The sequence below is a fragment of the Haliotis asinina genome, chromosome 6, assembly GCF_037392515.1.
Source record: "Haliotis asinina isolate JCU_RB_2024 chromosome 6, JCU_Hal_asi_v2, whole genome shotgun sequence".
In the NCBI taxonomy this organism is placed as follows: domain Eukaryota; kingdom Metazoa; phylum Mollusca; class Gastropoda; order Lepetellida; family Haliotidae; genus Haliotis; species Haliotis asinina.
Window position 1 is genome coordinate 46,055,420 of NC_090285.1, and position 14,581 is coordinate 46,070,000.

At 36.2% G+C, this 14,581-nt stretch overlaps 1 protein-coding gene across 4 annotated transcripts in view; it reads right to left on the reverse strand.

The window, feature by feature from the left end:
- The window catches only part of LOC137287015 (proto-oncogene tyrosine-protein kinase ROS-like), a 157,282-nt gene extending 142,883 nt beyond the window's left edge, over positions 1-14,399 (reverse strand). For all 4 annotated transcript variants that reach the window (XM_067819098.1, XM_067819099.1, XM_067819097.1 and 1 more), the window contains exon 1: positions 14,257-14,399. In XM_067819098.1, coding sequence (XP_067675199.1) covers positions 14,257-14,385 — 129 coding nt within the window. In that variant the 5' untranslated portion in view covers positions 14,386-14,399. The remainder of the gene's footprint in view (positions 1-14,256) is intronic.
- Positions 14,400-14,581: the final 182 nt, after the last annotated feature.

Genomic DNA, 14,581 nt, shown 5'->3' on the forward strand with positions numbered 1-14,581 from the left:
TAATTTGTTTCCTGGATATAATTATTTCTAACAAACTACAGTGCGTCATTAAGCCAAGAGAGAGTAATTGCCAAGTTGAGTGTCATCATGTGAAAGTTGTGATGGGGGAGTACTATGCCTTGACCAGGGAGTTTATGGATATATGAATGATGGTAAGCCATTCTTCTGTATAGTACACATGCTTCTATACCACTTAATGGCAATTGTCAGATTAATTAACTATCTCATAATGTTACAAACAGGGACTATGTCATATATTCCACTGTGAATGGTTACTAGAGCTGTGACTGTATATCGTGGTATTGATAATTGTGATACCTTATCGACCGATAAATATATCGATACTTTTTTTTTTGTATTGTAATAGGTATCATTGACCTCAAAATTGTTAACTTTCCCTTGAAATTGACGGTTATGTCAATATTTACACTGTTACTTGATATCAAAATAACATCTCTAGAGAAAATAACTGAAGATGGCATATCGTGATGTGTATCACATCGTATCGTATCTTTCCAAGATATCGCAATACATACCGTATGGTGAATTTTCTTTATCATCACACCTCTAATGGTTACAGATGCTTTTTTTTTCTATTTACGTTCATAACAGTATGAAATCTCAGTGAAGTTATTATTCTTTGGTGCTTATGAAGAATCAAACAAAAGTATAACATAGGATTAGATTTCTTATGAAATTGAGAGATGAGTTGAAAAAGAGAGAAATATATAAAAAATATTATAATAAATCATTGGACCAAATTAAAAAGTCGTGTAAAAAGAAGTTTTCTCTAATTTTCAGAGCGAGCCTCTTCTGTCAGATTTGTGATATTCAATTCCGCCACGAGTTCATGAAATACTGGATTGTGACTGGTGAATTCAAGTCATTCAGTGATATGAAATCACATTACATACCTCTGATTTTTCAACATAGCATGTTTATCTCCTAATTATTGCCTGTCCATGTACTGTATAAAGTAATACACTAAAGTCATTGCTTCGTTTTCCACTGGTGGCTGAGTAGACTAAGGCATCTGTCAGGATCTGAGTTTGAATCTCAAATTTGTACTGATTATTTTCAATGATCTGTCAGCATCAAGTAAACATCTTCAATTTGTGTCAGTTGCTTTCCTAATCTCAGCTGTCATGTCATAAGATAACTGAAAACTGTTCAAACCAATGCTAAATACAACTCACCCATGTCATTTCCATTAGTTTCTACCAATCAAAAACTCAAGTATTGCAATAAACATGCCTGTATAATTGACTTAAAGATGTGCATCTATCTACCACATGCCAACATTGATCTCTCCAGAACTCAAGAACCCTATATAGTCTTCCGATCCCATTTGAAATGCATGAATTCAAGTCCAGTGTTCCAAGATATGCCATAAGTTTCAAATTCTAAACCTCAAGTGTTCCAAAATATTCTCTTAATCACATGTTACATAATTCATGATTTAGTTTTCTGGAAGAGCTAACTATCTGAACTATAAGTGCTGCAATTCTTTTAATCACAAGTTACATGAATTCAAGCTTTGGTTTCTTGGCAAGCGCGAAAAATGCACAAGAAAGAATGGCAGTTAATAGCCAAGCTGTTTGTGAACCACACGTTTCCATGATCCTTGCCAGACAAAAAACACCTTCCATTAAATGCACATTTTATTTCTCCAAGAGGAAGCCAGAAAGACCCATTGGGTGACAGTAGTATATAAGGCGCAAAAGCTTTTAATTGGAAGGTCTGTAGTCATAGATTGGTTCTAAGTTCTAGGGTTTGAAACAGCAATGTCACATCGAACACCAATTTCTAAAGAAACCCAACAAATCTGAAAATTGACAGTACAATGTGTCACTTTTCTTTTGCTACCATTACAAAAGAATTCTTGAAATTTCAGCTGAGGCTATTTCCATTTTGTGTCAGAATTTTCAATTTCTGTTGAAACCTTGCAATGACTTAAATTAGCCAGATACTCAGCCATGGATAACAGTTTGTGCATCAATTAGTAATTCTCCAATTACATGTTACTCATACTGATATCTAGTCCTTTGAAACATGGGCAGTAGGGTAGCCTAGTAGTGAAAGTATTCATTCATCACACCTATGTAACAGGTTTGATTTAAATGTGTGAGAGTATGAGCATGTGTGTACGGTTTTATGCCGCTTTTAGCAATACATGTATTCCAGCAATATCATGGTGGAAGGTGCCACAGATGGGCTTCACACACTGCACCCATGAGGGGAATCGAACCAGGGTCTTTGGTGTGGGTGTGAACAGAATTCCTGGTATTCTTCACTCTGGATCATTACTAAAAGTGGAGCAAACCCATAATCACTCCTCTGTCATATGATTTGGGAACAGCAAAATATGCTGGGTTTACCTTTCATACAGACGTGTTTCAGAAAAATCATGAAACATACTCCTGCTATTGATGTAAATTGGTAGATACAGTCAAACAATGTCAAATCCATCTTTGATGAGTTGAACTTACAGTTGTCTGAAGGTGATAGCTTGGACACTACATATTCATTATTGAGCAATTATTTGTGGTTATGTTTGAATATTGGATAATAAATAATATTTGCAATGGTCACTTCAACTTCAACACAATGATGTTTGACAGTATTGCTGAAAAGATCTAAACCATGACACATCATATCTGTCCACACTTACTGCTCGATCAATCCAGGAAGTTTATGTGGAAACTTACTGAATGACTTCTTTGAGTGGCATTATATAGAAGTTGGGGAGTAATATAAAGGACAAGCTTTATGGATGAACAACTTTTTTATTCTGATGATACGATGATTCAATACAGATTCTTGTATCGTTGTCAAGCAGGTACAATGTAGAATCAACCTATGTGACAAGTGGTGTCTTTTAGAACAATCAGCATATTATCAGATATAGCAGAACATTAGTATGTCGAGAATCCATCTGAATTTGGCAAACCAATGAAATGGGCCAATTCTTGACAATCTCCAACTTCAGTTTTGGGCATGCCTGCCAAGCAGCCCCAAACTGGAACAGCTTTGAAACCAACTTTAGTTTGGGGATCAGTCTGCACAGAATCTCTATGTTGGACCAGTTTCAAGATCAACTTGAGGTTGGGACCTGTCTCCAAAGAATACCCATCCTTGGTCAACTTAGAAACCATCTTGGTTGGAGACATGGCTGTGCCACCACTGAGGCCATCTTGAGGTTGGGGATCTGGCTGCACAGACTCCCCACATTGGGCCACCTCTGAGATCAACTTTTTTACACGTATTCATGTCCTAGTACATGATTGCCCCTGATAACAAGTGAGTTTCTTGCAGACACCTTTTCCATCACAGTAATAATTTCCTTTTGCCAGTAAACCTTCTGGATTCTAATGATTACATTTTATATCTACGTAACAAATTTCTTCTGATGTTATTTGGCTTCAAAACAATGAAAACTTAGATAATGGCTGAACTCTATGATCCTTGTCCAAGATCTATGATAACCTTTCAACAACACCTTTCAACAACAAATCATCTCCGTGATAATGCATTGATTTCTTATCATGGAAATAGACTTTTGCAACACATATTGCCATAAAATATGTCATACACATGTGATAAATAGTTATACTGATACCTATGAAATTGCTAATGATCAAAACAAGATGTCACCAGTGTTTATAGGTGGGATTAATGACAGTTTCAATACAGACAGCAACAATAGGATTGGGTTGTCATCAACATGTTTATCATTTTGTTTGCACATTTAGGGCAAACTAACAGAAACACTTATATATCTCATATAAATTATAGATAAGGTAGACAGTAGTGTTGATGAGGAAATGTACTGTATTTATTGTTTTGTTTTCCATATTTTACCAGCATAAAAATTTAACTTGAATTACAGATTTCAAGACTGAAGAAGTACACACACGAAACAGTCTGAAATAACTTAGGGACAACATACCTGGTATATATTTATCTTTATCATCACCATATGTTACATGAAAATTTCTTTTTCAGCCATGTACAAGAAATGCAGTACAGGGCTTAGATTTTCGAAACTCTCTTAGCGCTAAGATAGTCATAAGTTAGTGTTAATGTATACCACTTACGACTATCTTAGCGTTAAGAGGGCTTTGAAAATCTAGGCCCTGTAAAATATTTACATGCACATGCTCATGGTGAACTGATAAAAACTGTTCTTTTGGCCTTGCTTTTTAATTCAGCTGAAATGCTGCAAACACTTATATATCTCATATAAATTATAGATAAGGCAGACAGTAGTGTTGATGAGGATATGTACTGTATTTATTGTTTTGTTCTCCATATTTTACCAGCATAAAAATTTAACTTGAATTACAGATTTCAAGACTGAAGAAGTACACACACGAAACAGTCTGATAATCAGTGGATAAACCAACAACAGTTATTGGTCCCTTTAAGTTCATTACAACTGTACCTTAACCTTTCACTTCATACTTCGTAGTTTATTTTTTCAATGTGCCAACTGACTTTTATACTTTGTTTAGCATTGTAGAATTACTTGCGCATACATTTTCCTTGTACATAACTGGCAAGAAAGAAAGCAACTTGTCATATATGATTAATGTATTGTAATGTTGGACATAACTGGATACATGTCCAACTAAATTGGTGCTGAACATTTGACTAACATATGGTCCTTAAGTGCAACAACAAAAATGCAGAATGTGTGAGAGAAAATAGTAATATTTCAGCTGAAGCACCACATGAAAAGTACATTACTTACATTTGTCATACATTTTTCTCTTGACATTTCACAGAAGCAACTTAAATAACAAACATTTACTAATAATTCACTGAAATAATCCAATAATTCTATTTCATAAATCAGATGAACCGCAGTCACAAATGTATAATTTTACACCCCTATTGGCAAGACCAGAAAATGTCCTGCAAATTTTGACACTTGTCTAATCCTCGCAATCCATATTAAATCAAGGTTGAAATTATCAAAGACAGTAAATTAATAACAGCCAGGTTCAAACAACAATCACAGTTTCAATACAGCTGTGAAATATGTTTCAAGTGGATGTTACAATGGTTTGAAGCCATTCTTGAAGAAGCATTGACACGTGGGTAATTATGACGATAATTGTACCCACACTGTCAAGTGCACACCAGGGACAATTTCTACTGTTAGCCTAGATTTACTGATGTGGTTTAACAGTGGCAATGATTCTATTGAAGAGTCAGGCTTGACAGTGGGCTACAATTACACTTCATTTTTCAGGATGTTGGTAGAAGATAATAACATTATTAACCTATAATACTATGTGAATGTGTGCATTGAAGCGGAAGCAAGGCCCTCGCTGAAATCCAGGACAAATTTTGTCCGATGTGCTATCTGTAGTAGACTGACGAGGGCAAGTTTGAAGCTACTTGATAAATGTATACTATATTTCAGCACAATGTAAATGTAAACAGATGAAAGTTGTTGCATGTGTGAAATAAAACGAGAAACGGAAACATACTGCCAAATGTCATTTCCGTGAAATATACAAACTCTATGGAGTGTAAAGGGATATTTCCTGAACTCAAAAGAGAGAAGACAGATTAGGGCTAAATTGTTTTTTTATATATTAAAATGAAAACACAAATTTAAGAAAAAATATCTGTATTATGAAGACTTGGATCATACTGAGCTGAATGAAAGCATTGAATGAAATTCTGAGAGTGGAAGTTTGTTTAGAGCTTGTGTTATCTGCCCAAGTATTTACACACACTCAAAAAAGATGGATCTGGAATTTTCTCCTTGGAATACATGGGTCACATGTACAAGGAAGAGAGGGCCTGAGAAAATAAGTCCACTGTCTGTGCAAAGATCTCTGGTGGAAGCAGAAATGGCTGGAATTTCTCCCCAAGCTCTGGTTAAAGAAACTGACAAGTGATACAATAGATTCAATTTTCAACATAATGCTCAACAATGCTGTAAACAAGCCACACTGTCTCATTACAACCAGTGACATTTAGTTGACAAAGTTGAAGTTTGTGTAACAGCTCTTCCACTTCCTAGATATATGATTAATGTCCACATCACATGCCTGGTAACCTGTCCTCAGTCAATATACCAAAACCATTTTTTCCTCACTTTTTCCATTGTAGTGTGGTAAACTATGAACAGATGACCCTTAGATTCAATATTAACAAAATGTTTTCAGAAGCACCAACCATATGGACTAATGAAAATACTTTGTTACATCAATACATATTTTAAATAATAATAAGCTCTGTATTATCTTTTCCTACCTAAGATAAACATATGTCATTTTATCATATGCTCCATGTTATCACTGTAATTTCTGTACTATATGTGGTTTTATTCTGCAATAACTCTTCCGTCTTACTCTTCTTTGTCTATTTTGAACATTGTTTGAAGCCCATTTCTGATGTCCCCACCATAATACAGCTGGAATACATGGATAAAAAATTTACTCACACACTGACTCTAATTTGTAAATTAGTTGATTATAGCACAGTTTTGGTATAGAAATAATACACTGTCTCCACAAAAGAAGGACAGCATTCACCATTTAGATTTGTTGGCTACGTTCTTTAAAGAATCGTAAAATGAACAAGTCATTTCCCCATAAAATTAACCCATTAATCTGGCTAAACAGGAAGTACACAAAAGATAGGTTTACACCAATTCAGGAAATTACTGGCATAGTAAAACCATCTCATCCACTCCTGAATAAAGACTGTTATTTTATGATGGTAAACTGATGCTCTTAGTTCCTTACTCTCAAACTTACAAGAGATACCTGTCACACCAAGCTACAAATTAACTAACCATAAACTCTCGACATCATATCAGATGTCGCCCTGAGAATTCCCATTCACCTTGTAGGTAAACTCTGTCAGGAATTTATATATAAAAATGTGAATTGTGCCTCTTCCTGTGTTATCAAGTATTTCATCAACAAAGTAAAGCTACAAGGTGAAACCTGATCAGACACCTGTAGCAAGATCCAATTCATTTCCTGCCTTTACAAAACAAGTGACCCTTAGAGTGGCTCTAAACGCTTCAGCAAAGAGCCTGAGCTAGCATCCCTTGTTAGATGACTATCAGGGGTAGCTTGTAACAGTGTCATAAGCTGTGTATAACACAGTTGTGCGGTGCTGTTGATATACTCCTCCTATTCCCACATGTTCTGTAAGACTTCCTGCTGTTATCACATGATGCTGCCGTGGTGTTCATGTCTAGAAGCTGTTTACTTGTGAGATTTTCTGCACAGATGACCCTTTTTTCCCATGATTAAGAAAATGATACAAGCTATATTTTTAACAACCGGCATGCAAAAGACTATTTAAGCTGTAAAAAGAACAGTTTCTGTGCCATAGATACTGTGTTTCTTAACCATGGAGGTCAAGCATACGTGAGTGGTAAGATCACACGCATTGACAAGGAACGGATTAGAATATTAAGACAATTTCGATAAACAGTGGTTAAAAGATAAGTTTATTTTTTCAAATGCACTTAAGCTGTTGATAATGTAGCAAAACTCCCACTAGACTAATTTAAGTGCAGAGATACTTTACCAGAACATATTTTGGATACAAATTGTCTAGAAGAATAAACAGATTATTTACAAATAATTCTTTTTGTTTTGTCAGGAAAGTTTCTACTTTGGGATTCACTAATATATATGAAATTTTCTGGGTTACCAAAGGTTTCATTATTTCAGCAGAGTTTTATCAAAGACAATATTGGCTTAAAGAGCAAAAAACATGATTGCTCCTGGCTCTCTTCCCTCAATAAGCAGGCAGAATAATGGCTGCTAAATTATCAGCACTCTCCCTGTTTGCATACTAGCTTTATCACATGAATATTGCAATACTTGCTTTGGGATTAAGTACCAAAATAGACACTTCTTTTCTTCTTCCAGCAAAATTTTAAGATGCTATATGGTGCGCTGAACACAGAATTCATCCATGTTCAAGAATATGAACCAGACTATATTCTGAGATGAGATACTCTTCCTGCAACTGTGGTGTTTTGTCCCTGAAGCCTCAGAATTTTACAGCACTTCGTCAACCAGACTCAGTGCAACTTTGTTTACCATGTTCTACACAGTATACATTTCACAATGCTCCAAATCCTGCATACACTGGGACCAACTTTCCCAGCACCCTGCATTCATCCTCCCCTCCCCACCTCCAGATCTCCCTTCTTCCATATGGCTCCTGTCACACTGAACCAATCATTGCCTACATCTACAGGGCTCCGTAACCTTACACGCTCTTGTCTCAGAGGGACTGGAGACACTTTTTTATATCTCCAGTGTCAGTCTCCTCCAATAAGATTTGGAAGTAACTTGCAGTAGGACGAGAATGAGGGCACCTAGGATTGATGTGGTCCTGTGATGAGGGGGAACAGTGGCAGATCTTGCAGCTGCTGTGAGAGCTGGTGCTGGGAGACTTCTCCAACGTCAACACGGAATGGGTAGGGCCACAACATCAAAACAAAATCATAAAATGTTAAATATTATAACTTGAACAGCTTTCTTCATTCATGTGGTTGTATATCCTTGAGGCAACTGTATGGGCTAATACAAAGGTCAGCTGTACATATTGTCTGGGAAAATGTCTTACAGCTTAGTTGATAACTTGTGTGAGTGAGGGAGGGGGTAAGTTGACATTGCCAGTAGTTAAAACCAAAAAGAAACCAGCAATCCAGTACAGGTGTACTGGTTGAGAGATGCTTTCGTGCACCATACTTCTAAGACAAATTTATAGTTCGTTATTTTTTTAAATGAAATACAATTTCCACCTTAAACAAAATTATCTTCAGCAACCCTTGATTGTCTTAAGACCGGAGTTATGGGTCAGGCTGACTGACTTCATTGATGAAGGTCACTGTATTCCAATTGTGTAAATCCGTGCTCATGCTGTTGATCACCGGATTGTCTAGTCTAGTCTCAATTATATACAGACCTCTGCCATACAACTGGAATATTGATGAGTGTTTTAAACAAAAAACAAAAATACAAAAAATATTAACAAAACAATCCTGATCTTGATCATGGAATAAAGCTGGCTAGACTTCCTTTAGCATAACCTTGAGTGATATGGGTTTTATTAAATATGTATGTTTAACAGTCAAGGCACAGGGCTATACTCTTCTTTACATATCTGAGTAGACTACTATGAAACCTTGTTAATTTAGATAACATTTCTAGCCAAATTATTTTCATTAACAAATGTCTGGCTTAACAAATCATGGATAGGTAGTGTCGTTCTTTCATACAGAAATTCATTTCCCAAAAGTAACTATGTGGGATATTCAAGATATATGAGGCATGTTTTGGCCGTACGAAAATAAAATTTTAGCCAAAGTAAATTATTGACCATATTTCTGTACTATACTTATCTGCATATCTTATGAAAATCAGCAAGGGCTTGGGTTGATCAAGCTCAGTTCTTAAAACAGCACTGAAAGATTATAATTTTATCTAATTTTCCTAATCTACATATCAAGTGTTGTCATAAATCCTAATCATGCCAATGTTGATATCAGCAAAGTTCAGCTTTCATTCTAAAAACATATCTGATAACTTTACATTTGTGAAACAATTACCTCAGTTAATAAATTATGAAGACATGGGGGTAAATGGGGGCCTTACTTATGTTACACTGTCTTTTGTCTTAATTTTTCGGAGAGGTAGTTCCATATTGTGGATATCCAACAATCACAGTCAGTTTCCCCAGTGCCCAGCTTAGAGGTGTCAGCAAGTACTTCAGAGGAAAGTGTAATATGTGTAAAAAATGTAACAGATTGGGTTTCAGTTAAGAATCTTGAAAATGTGCATTTGACAAGTTGACACATTTCCCTAAAGCAAGGCAAGGAAACAAAGCGAAGAAACAACCTTCATGTACATTATAATGTTAGTGTGAAACTATGTCCCAGATGTGAGAAAACAGAGTAAGTGTGAGGTTAAGGTCATTCGTGACAGAACAATTCCAGCAGTGAAGTATATGGACATTGATCATTTTGGGTGAAACACACAGGAACCTGTATGATACTTGCAGGACAAGGACTGCAGGATCCTTGAACACCTAAGGGATACAACTCTTCATAGCAAAATGCAGGGAACAAAATAACTTCTGCCTTGTGACTTGTCTAGTGGGCAAACACCTCCCATGTATATTAATGTGAACATATTTGTGTCTTGTACTCAAGAAGCCAAGAACAAAATATTGTGAGACCACTTAAGAACCATCTAAACTGCCTGTGAAAAGAAAGTATGCACTTTTATTTGATGGTGACTATAAAGGAAACAAACTAGAAAACACTATTGATAAATAATGATACATTTCATACAGGCATCATCGTCACATTCTGGACATTATGGATGCAGGGTTTGGGTAACTGTCACCAATCTAGCACCATAGATGGGTGATGTCAAATTATAGTTCCAAGTCTCTTCTTTCTTTTGTATTGCAGTGTCTTGCAAGCAAGACATTCCTGACTCAATATGCAGCTACTTAGCTTCCTACTACTCTGAAGGTTTACGGTATAGAAAATGACAAATGCCAGACTCACTGTTACAGGAAACAGCAATTTATTCAATTTTGTGATCACTTTCGCCTGGTCTTTTTTTCATAACATCTGTGATTATCCATGATAAAGGACAATTGTAAATGCTTCATAATTGCATTTGAATCATTTTCTGTTGATTTTGTAGAAGTAAACTCCTCAATTGTTTGTTCACAAAGCACAGATGACTTTAACAATAAGTGAGTGAGTTAGTGAGTGAGATTCGGTTTTAATGCTGCTTTAGTAATGTTCTAGGAATATCACTGCTAGACAACACTTACTCTCTGAACAGATAATTTTGATGGTAACAAATAAACCCATTTCAAATGAAAAGCAACCCCAGTGAGATGGGAATTTCAACCTGAAGAAATCTAGACTTGCTTCATCTGGGACTTTAGCACTACCCCCTACAAACTATAACAAAAGAAAATAAAAATCTCATTACATAATCAGTATGTAAGGTAAATGAACTTAGTTTGTAGCAAAATCCAAACGAAAGTTCTTTGAATGTTTAAAGTAAATAATAATTCTGATTCGTCATTTGAATTAATGTTGTGAATGCTGAAACTATCTTACAAAAAAAAACCTGCTACAAATCATGGCTCATAGTTTGACATGTCAAAGGTCCAAATACACATTTCCATGCAATACTGAGATTAATGTTAACATGCCCAAACACTGTTATTCAGCCAATGGTCTTCAATAAATGTCAGTTACCAATACCTAGATGGAATTACATGTATCTAATTTATTTAGTTATTGTTGTAACTTATGGTTTTGAAGAGGTGGCTTGTCTTTAAATGATAACAGGAAAAGGCTTGGATAACATTATCAAAATTTGCAGTGATAGAATACAATGTTAAAATACCACACTGTTTACCTGATGAGTGAGTGAGTATAGCTTTAAGCAGCTTTTAGCAAAATTCCAGCAATATCACAGTGGGGGCATTACACACTGAATCGAACCTGGGGCTTCAGCATGATGAGCAGACGCTTTAACCATTAGCCCAAAAGACTAACATTCAATACTCGTACAATAAATATTTAACATGAAAATAGAAAAATGGAAAGAAGATATATAATAGAATAAACCAAATATCACACAGAGTGATTAGACCATACAGACAAGCTGAACAGCACACAGTCTGAGATGAGGATAATGAGCAGGTTACATGTCGAGACAGGGCACATTACCCTACAACCATGGGTGCTGCATCTCTGAGACATAACAACAGTTTTTGTATGGTTTGCGTCACAGTGCTGTCTAAACCAGGAGAATTCCTTCTCTTTCCCTGACAACATGAAAGCCTTGAAACTTGAAGACAACAGAAGGCCATGTTCAAATTTTCCCAGGACATTTTTTGCTCGAGCCACAGGCATTGATTTCAGGCCATGTGTTTTTAGCTGGAGTCTCCTTCCAGTGTCCCTTGTATATACTGTACAACAACTAATTTCCTTACAAATTATTGGTAATTTCTTTCAAAGAAAGATTAACTTTCCCAGAATATTCACAAACTTTCTTTATTATACAAGGTGTATAGACAACACAGAATAACTGCAAATTACACAATACAGGATATGGGACAATGAGAAAGTAACTCCTGGAGACGGGGCATGTTACCCTAAAACTAAGGCAGCTTCATCTCGGAGACTCAACAAAAGGATAAGGAACAAAAATCTGAGCTTTTCTTTTTGTTAAAAAGTAACTTAACTTGGAAAAAAGAACATGAAGTGACCATTATATTTCTTTATAGTAAAGAAAGTGTGTAAACTATATTTTTAACACTCACATATCATCCTAACTTCTAGACTTACCTGGTGGGAAAAACGTTAGTCAGGAGTACTTTCAACATTTTTTTTTCACTTTTACACTTATCATTAAAGGGGTAAAATTGGAACAGGGCTTGAATTTAATGAATAACGTCACACCTGTAAATCTTCTTCCTACATGTCAACCCTATGTACCTGAGGCCATATTAAGGACTGAATATTATCAAAACTGATTAAGTCACAACAGAAACATTTCTGAGGAAGAAGCCATAAAATGTGTCAAACGGTATACCATGCTTATTTAATACAGGAGAAAGAAAGTGACAGTAGCCATGAATTAAAACCCAGCTGAACTGGCCTACCCTCTCTGAATGACATATGACTCATACACAGAAAGTCCTTCCTATCCCCAGCAGTATCCGTTACAATGTCTGGCTCCTGCAACTCAAATCTTGCCTCAATTCAAACAGGATTTCTCTAAAAGTAAAGAAACTGTGACTGCTGATAAATTTTATAATTTTGAAATGAACAATGGACATTTAGACTTGAACCAAGCCTGGTGTCATAGTTAAAAAGATACGTGGTTTCACTAAACCCTTAACAATTTGATATCTTAATTAGAAAACTTACTTGAACTATACCGATATGTTTTGCAAAGGAATAAACACATATGAGAGAGCATAGTTCCTACTTGGTGTTAAAGTTTTTGTGATCTGGTTGTCTGGGAAGAGACCCAATATTGTAAGATGGGAAACAAAAGAGTAATGTGAACTTTTAAACTTTAATTTGTGGGTGTTCATTTGAAACAAAGTTATACCTGAAATTTATCAATCCTTAGTGTTAATCTTTAACCAGACATCCAGGAAATAAAAGCAATACAACACTCACAACGGTTTGTTTTTAAAACAATGCACAATGGGGTACTTATATGGGCCAGTGGACGTGGAGATCAACGCCCAACACCAACGCGAAAATTTTGAATGTTTACAAACAATACTGAACAAATCGCACATCACAACGCCCGTAGAGAACGACAACAGTTTGCGTGGGGAACGTGTACTCTACGGAATAACTGACATTTCACAAGTGAATATCCACTGCCCAACGATCCTATACCTAATCGCATTACCCTCCAAGTCTGTCCACAAAAGTTTATTTGCAGGACAAGTGCCCCTTTCGATGGAGACAGTGGGGCGGTTGTGACAAAAGACCGTCACAGAGTAAGATGACTTTAAACGTTAACCATAACAAACCCGTAACAACCTTTCCCTTGAATGCATTATTAGAGGAGACCTTACGGTTGCTACCTATAGGGGTGTAACGATTGACACATCTCATTAGTAACGGGCTTATCTTCAAGCTTGTTTTGATGGGGAATTAACGGAGAGGGCACACTTATGATAATGGAATTTATCAAACAATCAGCCAACCGAGCGATTGTTTCTTTGACGAAATGTATAACAAATGATCTACCATGCGTGACTGGGGTGCGTCATGAGCTAACGCCGTCCTCTGTATGAACGCCTGTAGCCCGGCAATAAAAGTTAAAGCTTCACATTAATCTGTGGCAAAAGGGACATGAAACAAAATCCTTTGCTGATAAAACGCATTAAATATACAAATGCTCGAAAAATAAAATATATCTTCATGAACGATCACATGTTGCAAACTTATTGCACGCAATTAATGTTTATGAAGTCATTTAGACATTTTGCACTGACCTTTTAAATATTTGGAAAATTATTCTATATTTTATCTTTAAAAAATGTTTGCATCCCGGGTTAACTTGACCGCAATATTTTCCCGCCTTTAACGTGCGTTATCGCATAACGGTGCGATATGGGCGTCTGAGGCTCCCGAACAGGACACTGGTTCCAGACGGGAATAAATGGTAAAGTATTAAATAACAAATGTCCACTCACCAAATTCGAGCCGCATCTTCCTTTACATTTGTTCTTTATATGTTCCACATTAGAAATTGCACCTGACAATGATATCCAAAGGAAAATGAAGATAAAAACGTATAACGCGCTCATCGTGTGTACTATCATCTCGCCATGATGTGTTAGACTGTGGGAAAGTTAGCGGATTCTCGTGACGTTACCGGTATGTCGTGCTCTGATTGGTCGACAGGACCCCTGTCGTCTGCAATGATACCGAGCACGTGTTATGAGTTACTATATAGCTGATACCAGGGCTGTTTTGAACTCCCCTTGTTAATATTCATAGTTTGACAGCTTAAAGGAG